The 9,853-nt window shown below is 42.6% G+C and overlaps 1 protein-coding gene across 1 annotated transcript; it reads right to left on the bottom strand.

Moving 5' to 3' along the window:
- Positions 1–1,783: 1,783 nt before the first annotated feature.
- On the bottom strand, positions 1,784–9,329 carry LOC138006777 (uncharacterized). The gene is made up of 5 exons (XM_068853298.1): positions 9,087–9,329; positions 5,937–6,090; positions 5,505–5,660; positions 3,910–4,011; positions 1,784–2,811 (listed from the first exon to the last, which is right to left on the bottom strand). Exons 1-5 carry the CDS (start codon positions 9,204–9,206, stop codon positions 1,910–1,912), a joined length of 1,434 nt encoding a protein of 477 aa, XP_068709399.1. The 5' UTR covers positions 9,207–9,329; the 3' UTR covers positions 1,784–1,909.
- Between the last annotated feature and the right edge of the window lie 524 nt (positions 9,330–9,853).

The following is a 9,853-nucleotide window of genomic DNA, read 5'->3' as shown; positions in this document are numbered from 1 at the left end:
GGCTATTGACCCTTAGCCCTTGCGGGCTACGGGTCTAATTGTTAATAAGCTCCAAGCAGTACAGAATTTCGCTTGTCGCATTTTCTGCGGCGCTAAAAAATTCGATCACATAACTCCTTTGCTAAAAGACTTGCGCTGGTTACCAATTAGGCAACAACTTTATTTTCGTTTTGCTGTTCTGGTTTTTAAGAGCATGACGGGGTGTGCTCCGGAGTATTTGAGATCTAAGCTCGTCAGAAGATCCGTCGTCTCGACAAGGAATACCAGAAACTGTCAGCTTTTGAACATACCACTCTTCCGCACTACTACCGGTCAAAGGACCTTTCAATATAGAGCGACCTCTCTGTGGAATGAGTTGCAACCTGCGCTCAAACTTAGCCCATCCGTGACGGAGTTCAAGCGCTTATTCAGGCAAAAGCTTCTTCTTCTTCTTACTTCTTCTTAATGACTTCTTAATGAGTGCTTAATGCTTGCTTAAGTTTAGTAACTTTTGTCTTCTTTTATCATTGTCATGTAATAATGGATGACACTCCGTGTTTCGGAGACGTCCGAGTTTGGGGTGGTAAAAATGGTATCTCAAGGTCAATTGCGATGACTTCTATTGTGCGCTGCCAAACCGGCTGCACTGGCACAGGGCCTCTGGCAGATTCCACAACGAAATTCACAAGGTGCAGCAAGTTCCGGATTTTTACGTCTTAGTCTGGCTTCCTTAACTCTGTTAGCTCTTTCGTTCTCAAATCTTTCCACTCCTTGTGCACCCGTGTTACACAATCTAAATGCATGGGTAATACCCATATAATCTAAATTTAGATCAGTGGGTGCAACCCATCTCAGATGATCATCCGAGTCATCCAAGCGTGCAACTCATTAAATTTGCGTTTCCTCTGTGACTTCAATTACATGAAGTTTACCCTATACTTAGACGTTTTCTCCTCAGGAAAAAAAAAGGAAAAAAAAGGGAGAAAAAGGAATTTTTTTTGTTTAAGATGATCGACGGACATGGATGACAAAAAGGTTGAACCTAGTCCGTTAGCCACGCGTAAGGAATCATCGATAACCACCACACCATCGAAGCACGCTGCTGAATGAAAGCGAATTTTTATAATATTTAAATAGAGACCCATTACCAGTATTGAAAGCTAATCGATTTAAGATGGGTGCGTACTTAGAATGGGCGTTTAGACTTAAGTACAGTTTATCAGCACTATTCAAATTGGGTGCTTAGACCTAAATACGGTGCATGCATGGTTGGATGACTCGGATGATCATCTGAGATGGCTTGCACCCACTGATCTAAATTTAGATTATCCTTCTCCTCCATTCCTAGCGCCAACTTGCCAGCTGTTCCCAACCATCAACAGGGATCCCTGCCAAACTGATGTCCTTTTTTACCAGATCTTCATACCGAAGTTTCGGTCTGCCTCTTCCTCTTCTTCCTTCTTCAAGCTCTCCGTACAATATTTGTTTCGGCATTCTGTTGTCTTCCATTCTAGCTACGTGGCCAACCCAACGTAGTCTAATATTCATTAACTGTGATTCTACGGAGGGACACAGGGTTTTCTCCAGAACTTCCTGGTTTGAAACCTTGTCCTTGTAGCTGATTCCTGCAATTTTACGTAAGCATCTTTGTTGGAATGTACTTAGTTTATAATTCTGTAATGTAAAATTGACGAGCCAATAAGGTATGTATGTATGTATGGCCAGCTCTCTCTCCCATGGTTAGAGACTGTGCTCGCGAGCGAGTCCCGTGAGCACGCTCAGAAACGACTCAAAACCCCAAGAACATCATTCCACATTGCAATTTTATTCAAACAAGCAAAACAAGAAAGACAAACTGATCATGACAGTTGCTCAAAACGATTTATTATAGCCGCGGCGGGTTGTATGATCATACTAACTGGCACACTAGTTATTTGAACCAAATAGACGTTTGCCCTGTTTTTCCATAGTTGTTGGCAGTGTACCACCCACGATAAGTGTAATGAGGTGACCCGCCGGGAACATCCGGAGCGAAATCCGTTGGAGTGCAGCCACTACAGGGATTTCGTCCCGACCCTGAATGAACACTTGGGAAAAAGGGGCCTTTGTCAAATATTGCAAATGGTGCGTTCTTGTTGCTGAAACCATACCCGGTCGGATAAGAATCAGTCCAAGTAACCCCAAGAGCCTCTGCCAGACCGAATCTCAGGTAGGTCCCACTTTCTCCTTTTAGGGCTTCAACAATGAATTCTTGGACGTGCATACGACCCTTCTGTCCGCCATTATAGCGGTTATGGTTTTCGAATGTAATGTTGAAGGGGTTGTTCTTAAGAAAAATCCTGTACACGTAAGCATACTGTTCGATACCCCCTGAGGCTGGGTTGTTTCCTCCGGCCATGATCATATAATTTGCGTTAATAGCCATTTTTACAGCTCCGTGCGGTAGATTAATAAGGCCATTTAAGGATCTGCGTTTGTTGGGCAGCCACGCGAAACCAAAGGGATTATTCATGTTGGGGATGGCTTTGTTATTAGCATGTAATGCAGTTGTAGAAACGTAGCCATAACTCGCTAGCATCCATCCTCCGCCTGCAAACTTCATGTCACAGAACGTCTCAGCCGATGCTGTTTCACCAGGGGGCTGGATCCAGTACATGCCGCTGCCCACGCTATCGCCGGCATCTAGAATGGCCTGGGCGTTTGGTGCGGGATACTCTTTGCTTCCAAGTCTCACTCTCTGACAATGTTCACCTCCATAAGGAGATGGGCAACTGCAGAGATTTACGCCATTGCAAGTACCACCGTTTTGACATGGTTTTTCTGCACACATGCCTACAAAGGAAAAAAGCTGCACTTTTATGAACCTTTCCATTGCTTAGCATCGCGCGTTTTTTTCCCACCGAAGATTTCGATCGGTCGCTTAAACTCAGCGGCCCAACCTCCTTTTTCCCGCTCAAACTCGAAAGCCGGACTAAGAGAATGGAAGATCTCCTTTTCTACTTTAAGGTTAAGGAGTTCATGAACTGCACTGTCAACTGTGATCGGTTATCCTGTGTCACTTTTCCGGCAGTTCATGACAAGCCTCTATACTCGTAACAGCCTACGTATGAATACTACAGTGAAGTTTCAAAAATAAGCCAGGCATCATGCGGATAGCGTCTGTCTAATTAGAGATAATGATACTGTAACCATCCCTTGAGAAGACTGATTTGCTCTATCCAGTGTTCTTTGACTTTTGCCAACCGTGCGCGAGATATTAGGGACTTTTAAATCGAGTGCAAATTTTCCCTTCTGAGCGTGCGCACTTTGAAAAATGTCGGCCTCCAAACCTTATCCGCATGCGGAAAACTCGTACTCGTCGTTCTCCGATCTAAAGGTCCTTATAAAGGTCAGAGCGACTTTTTTGTGGCTGGCGGCCCTTTTCTTTTCCTCTTTGGATTGCAGATGTGGAGCACTTTCTGCAAACCAAGATCATACTCGCGAATGCATTGACAGAGATGTTTAATGTCAACCCCGGTGAATGAAATGAATAGGTTATTTTTCGATGTTGACTCGGGGATACTCGGAAGAATCCGAGTGCTCCTTCGGAGGCGTCGAACCGACGGCCATCCGATTACCAATTCGGAAGTTCTACCACTGAGCTATAACTTTTTTTTTCCGTACAATCGCAATTTTTTTTCCATTTAGATAATTTAGATCCCGGCTAGCAATGAGGCGGGACAATCGCGACATTCACCTAGTTAATGGCCTGGCTCCCAAAAGTCTCCTGTAGCTCAGTATAATAGGAAGGTCGTAGGTTCGACTCCTGTCATGGAGCGCTCGGATTTCTTTCGAGTATCCCCGAGTCAACATGGAAAAATAAATATATTTAATACAAGATCACTTGTAACCGGAGCTTCTCGTTCTGGCGCTACATTAGGTTTTACTCACTCCTTTGGCAGAAAGCTCCGGTGAATCCTGCAGGACAAGAGCACCAAGCAGCAAATCTTTCAGCGCATTTACCTCCGTTGCGACAGAAAGTATCTTTACACACTGAAAAGATAAAGGTGAAATTTCACTCCCAAGTTAATTAGGCTGTATTACTTTTTCCGGAAACTGTCCAAGCGCGCTCCAACAGACAAATTGCCAGTGCTTATAACCCCCTATTCGCTTTGTATGATATTGTGAACACATCGTGACATTCCTTAACTTGCGTCAGCAATGTTTCTATTGAACACCAGATATGCACAACGAATCAGTTTCTACGGTGCATCACTGACCCAGTGCTTTAAAAGTAAAAAAAATAAGTCACTGATATTTTTGGCTTTGATGTAGGTCCACCAGTTATCATCCCTCTGTGGAACCCTCGAGAAAAAGGCGAGTTCGTCAAGCCAGTTGTGGAATTGTTTGCAGCGAACCTGCCCGGGTTAATTCAATCTCGACACCAGGCTGAGGGAGAGGAGAGCTCTGGGGAACCCTGGAACAAAGTGTCTTCTCATTGGTTTTCGTGAAGACCAATGAAAAGCGTCTGTAATTGGTGCATTCATGTTCGCGCGAGGAGTGAGCAGGCGCCATAATGTTCAAATAGCCAATTTTTGGCTATAAAAACCCTACGGCGCGTCTTCTCCTACATGGACTTTCGCAGAGCCTCGGGTCATGCGCAGACATGATCTGAGGCTCTGGTGACGAGAATGGGGTTAATTAAGAGGGTTGGACAAATTGTCTGTCGGGCGCCATTGTGTCGAACATCAAGTACGAAAAAAAATGGCCTAAAAATGGCCTATTCTGGGAGAACGCCTCGAATAAAAATCCTAGCTGAATGATGAAACGGAGGACAATTTAGCGAAACTGGGCATGACCTTTCCTACTTTTTTGTCAGTTCTACGAAACAGACTGATTTGCCACTGAAATCAAATCATTATTTCTTTCCACACAGAGCATCTCCCAATTTCTGTTCTAAATTTCTATCTTGAAGTTATCTGTTAATTCGTTATCTATTTATCTCTTTCCTGAGGCTCTTTTTTCGCTGTTTATTAGCAGTGCCCAGGCCGGACTGCGTACATCTACAACAACGCTTTTTAAGAATCAAAGCAATCGAATCCAGTTGCCATGTCCATAGGCCATTTTACAGTTGTTTGCTCAGTGACCTAGCCTATAAATGGCTCCGAGGCTGCCTGTGACCTTGCATTGATGCAGACCTCACTGCTTTTATCATGTAAAATGTGTTGTTGTAATTCTACTTAGTCTAGTTTAACATTAGATAAGCACAAAGGTTTGTGTCGTAGCTGGGTCAGCTGCAGCCTCGCTTCCATTCTTAGGCAAGGTAACCTAGCTACAACTGTAAAATGGTTTGTTGGATCATTTTCTTCCTTCTCATTATTTTCGCTATAACGAACAGCTTGGTCTTTCAGTTAAAGAAAGTTAAAGAGATTCCAGGAAGATAATATCTCCTTCTAGGCGATACCTTAAAATTTGACTGAAAAAAAAGACAAACCCGGAATGGCATATATGGTAAAGGAGGGACCATGGCAAACCAATCAACTCACCATCGCACTGTTTGAGACGGCAGTACTTGACAAAAGCCTCCTTTGTTTCGTTGCATTCCTTAGCTGTTGCATTCAGGTCACAATTGATCTTCTGGGAAAATATTGAGCAGCTTTCCAATACTTCTTCCGTTTTCTCAAAACATTGCAGGCATGACGCTAAAGATAATGTCAGCAAAGTTAAAATTCGAAAACGTTTCCATTCAAAAGAATGGTTTTCGTCCTTGTTCCCTGTTGATTTGGTAAGAATGTTCGGCCAAGGGTTTCGTCTTTTGTTAAAACGAGAATTTTGTTGCCTTTTCATAAAGAGATAGTTGCGTGACAAAACTACAAGCAAGGGCTAACGCTCACATGGTTCATATGGGTTAGAAAACTAGAACTTCACGTTTTTTAAGTCTGTACAAGCAAAATTGTCCGGCAAACGTAACAACAAACCTTTTGCGCTGTGAGTTTTACACAGCTTTTTCGCGTGCTCAAGATACTTATCACAGATGTCGTAATGGTTGACCGAGAATTGGTTCTCATTTGATGTCCTGCATTTTCCGGATTGCACATAAGCTTCTTTCAAACAGTCCTCGTACGTCAAGTACTAAAACATAAATAACATATTGTGAATAACTAGTAAGTGTTGGCAGGCAATGGTTACGCGATATACTTTTTGCCACTGTTGACTAGAATTCCAGCTTACCATTTACCCGTTACCCGTTACCTGTTACCCGTAGAAAAGACCTGCCGCTTCTGATACGCAAAGAAACGCTTACAACATTCCAACGCAACATCTTGCATTGTTGGGCACAACATGTTGCATACGTTTGGCCACCTTGTTGCGATATGTTGCGATATGTTGCAACATGTTGGATAATGTTGGATCAAATTTGAAAACGGTCAAATTTTTCGTGCAACATTTTGGATGTTGCATGATGTTGTACTCGTTTAGCCACCTTGCACGCAACATTGTTGCACTAGGGCACGCGCGATAGGTCCACTAGGCATGCGTGCGTTTGGCCAGCCAGGTCAACACGAGACCACTTTCATAAATGGCGATCACTTTTACATTTTTTGTTAATTAGACCTACTGCCCTCATTTGATACAAATATTCCTTTGTAATATGCTCTCTGTAGTGAGGCTAGAAAGGCTTATGAAAGAGATCTGTGTCGCAACATCATGCAGTAATGTTACAAGATGTGGCGTTGAAATGTTGCAAGTGTTTGGCAATGCCTTAAAAGTCGGCGCAGTGGACCTAGTGGTGAGAGAGAGGACTGCAGTCCTTACTTCTGTCTCTTTGTGATTGTAATCAACCAGGGTCATAGTCTGGGGAGTGGAGGGGGCAAGTACTGAGACCAAGAAGAAAATACCGGGAGGGAGCAAGGGAGAGGGAAGAGGGAACTTCTTCAAACCTCACCCACAATTTCTTGAGTTGGATAAATTGAGCTTTGAAAAGTTGTTGCAATCGACTTGGCGATACAATGCGTCCTTTGCCGAACAACCTGGTTACAGGAACCAATAATTAACGAAAAGTTTATATTCACTTAGCCTGAATTCGAAGTTTCAGAGAAATACCACTGAAGGCCAAGATTTTATGACCATTTAATTTAGAAACTCGAGAATTCCATGCGTTTGTTTAGAATTAGAGAGCTTTTGCCCTTCAGCGAAATATTTCATAATAAAGTGACGCAAAAACTGCAGAGATATTTAAATTCACTAATAGTAGAACAAGGGAGAATAAATCATGCAATCAAGAAAAACATTTCACATTGGTTTTCAAAAAATGAAACAAATAACTAAAAATAAAATAAAATACAATGATCGGTATGAAAAACCATTACCCTGCGCATGCGAGCAGTTGGTTTCTCCTACGCTTCCCGAGAGAGAAACCACTACGAGCAACCGTTAGTTTCTTTGAGTGAGCCGCCGTCCAGCACCAAGGACGAATAAATTAAATTTGAACCGGTAAAACGAGTTAGTAAACTTGCTTTTGTGCTTGCGCGAACGTTCAACGACGTAACGGCTGCGTTTGGGCGAGCCTTTATTTAATGATTTCCCGCGAAATAAGACGAAGTGATGTCAAATACATCACGTGGGGTTTGACGTACTTTGCACATGCTCGATGGAAAATCAAACTGTTGCTCGCAGTGGTTTCTCTCTCGGGTAGCGTAGGAGAAAACCAATTGCTCGCAGGGTAGAAAATCATTGAAGCGTGACTAGGGGGCAAAGCGTCTTTTTTCCATAAAAATCATTCAAAGGATACGGGCCCTGTAATAGGCGCGGTAACATATTTTGAACCGATTTTCTCATTTCTAGGAAAATGAATGGATTCAGAAATTCGGTTAAAACCTTCCGGCCGAGCGACTACACGGTCAAGGGAGATGACATCAAAGTGAAAAGGTTAAAACGTGACTGTTGCAAAAGCTGTGTTGTGTTTCACAAGCTTGGCAGCGCCTCAAAGCGACAGATCAGTTACGAATACTACTAAAGGTCGAGGGCAACTTTTATCAGCTCAATACATGCACACCTTACTCATGAATGTTGGAAGTTATTCGTCCCTACACTCATAGCGCAATGCTCTCCTTTCTGGAAAAGGATTTTAATTATATATATATAATGCTGTGGAGATTTGAGAAGATTTGCCTTTCAACGCAACTTCTTCTGCTCGCGATTTGAGCTAATTTTAAAACTGTCCGATTTCTAAGAAAACGCCTTAAACCGAATGTTATTGACCATTTATAGAGGAACGCTTGACATGCGAAAGCACAGGAACGGGAAAATACTCAAATGCTGTTTCTAAGAATTAGATATTAGTGATTGCGGAGAAAATAGAAGGACAGTTAAAGGTGAAGTAGCCTTCGAACGCAGACGTATTTCCGGCGGTCGTTTCGGGGGAGAGAAACGACTGCCGAAAATACGTCTGCGTTCGCAAGCTAAAGGTGAAGGCAATGAACTGAAGTCGGCTAAAATCGCACCCTGATGGGAACATTGAAGAATCTTAGAACTGAAGTCCGACATATCGGAAGAATCAGAAAAATAGAAAAATCTTGGAACTGAATTCCGAAAAATCGTATGAATCGTAGAATCGGAAAAAAAAACAGGAGAATCTTATATCCGAGTTGGATAATCGGAGGACTTCGATTTAGCCATTATTGCACCCTAATGGGCAACACCCCAAAAACCTCTCATCGATCAGGGACGCAAAGTGATGTTAAATTCTTTAATCAATTTAATGCCAAACTTAACGGTGCTCGAAGTCTTTCAATAAAGGAATAGACCGATCTCTGATTGCTCAATTTTACTTTATCTTACTGGTGTCAGTTGTTCAAAAGGTGGCTAACGCTGTCCACCGAATAAATCACCATACAGCGGATAAACACTAGCAAAATCAATTGAGTTATCCAGTGGATAGTGATTTATCCAGTGGGTAGCGCTATTGATCCACCCTTCAAACAATTGGGGCCTGGTCACCAGCAGTACAAGTTTAACAATTATCTACCGTAACAAAACACTGACAATGGCTTCGACCAGGTGAATGGCGAAGTGGCGACCTTCTGCGTGTAAAGCAGACGTAATAATCACTAGTCCAAGCAGCTTACCTCTCCACAGTTTCCCTTTCTTTTTATCAAGTAGCTTTGATCGGCCAGAGAGAACCCAACAGACCAGAGGCTTGACGCGATGAAACAAGTGAAAACAAGCGATGCTAAAGTTCTTCTCATTTTGCCAGGCTTAGCTTCTAACGCGCACAACTAGACACTAGAGACGACTGATTGCGGAAATGCGATTACTTTCTTTTTGTGTTCCCTGAATTGTAAATTGATCCTGAACATGCACCAAAACACGTTTTGCACACTTTCGTAGGCTTTCCGCCCAGCGATTTGGTTCTTTCCCAGCCGTGTTAAGAAGTTCCTCTTTCCGCTCTTTCAGTATCACGTTTGACCATTGTCAACTATGGGCAGCCGTCACCGCCAAAAATACAAGCCTAGTTAATGGTTAAGAATAAACCGGAATGGTTTAATTGTCCTTTGTAGAACAGTTAATCAGAATTTGAAAAGATGTATTTAAAACACAAATGGACAAGTCACCTTTAATTAGTGAAATGAAATAAACAAAAATTAAATGGTTTAGACAATTCAGAAACTGTGTAGATACCCTTGGTGAATTGATTCAGTGAAAACACGAGTGGTTAAGTGTGAAATGGATCATTCACCTTATGCAATCATTGCAGTTAACACAGAATTGGTCAGTGCCAAAGACCACCGGTGTAATTATCCTTGTCAAAATGACAAAGTCAAGTCTTGAATGGATCAGCGTACTTTGACATGATTTGCAGTGAAACGGCAAACGGTCCAGCTTACCGTACATT

This window comes from Montipora foliosa, chromosome 6 (assembly GCF_036669935.1).
Source record: "Montipora foliosa isolate CH-2021 chromosome 6, ASM3666993v2, whole genome shotgun sequence".
Taxonomy (NCBI): domain Eukaryota; kingdom Metazoa; phylum Cnidaria; class Anthozoa; order Scleractinia; family Acroporidae; genus Montipora; species Montipora foliosa.
The sequence above is the reverse complement of the archived record's forward strand: the minus strand, read 5'-3'. Positions and strand labels throughout refer to the sequence as shown.

Excerpts from the sequence above, each read along its gene's own strand:
- LOC138006777 (XM_068853298.1), bottom strand. The coding sequence starts at position 9,206 with ATGAGAAGAACTTTAGCATCGCTTGTTTTCACTTGTTTCATCGCGTCA. Across the intron at positions 4,012-5,504 it reads CCGTCTCAAACAGTGCGATG|TGTGTAAAGATACTTTCTGT; the intron begins GTGAGTTGATTG and ends TTATCTTTTCAG. Across the intron at positions 2,812-3,909 it reads CGGAGCTTTCTGCCAAAGGA|GCATGTGTGCAGAAAAACCA; the intron begins GTGAGTAAAACC and ends TTTCCTTTGTAG.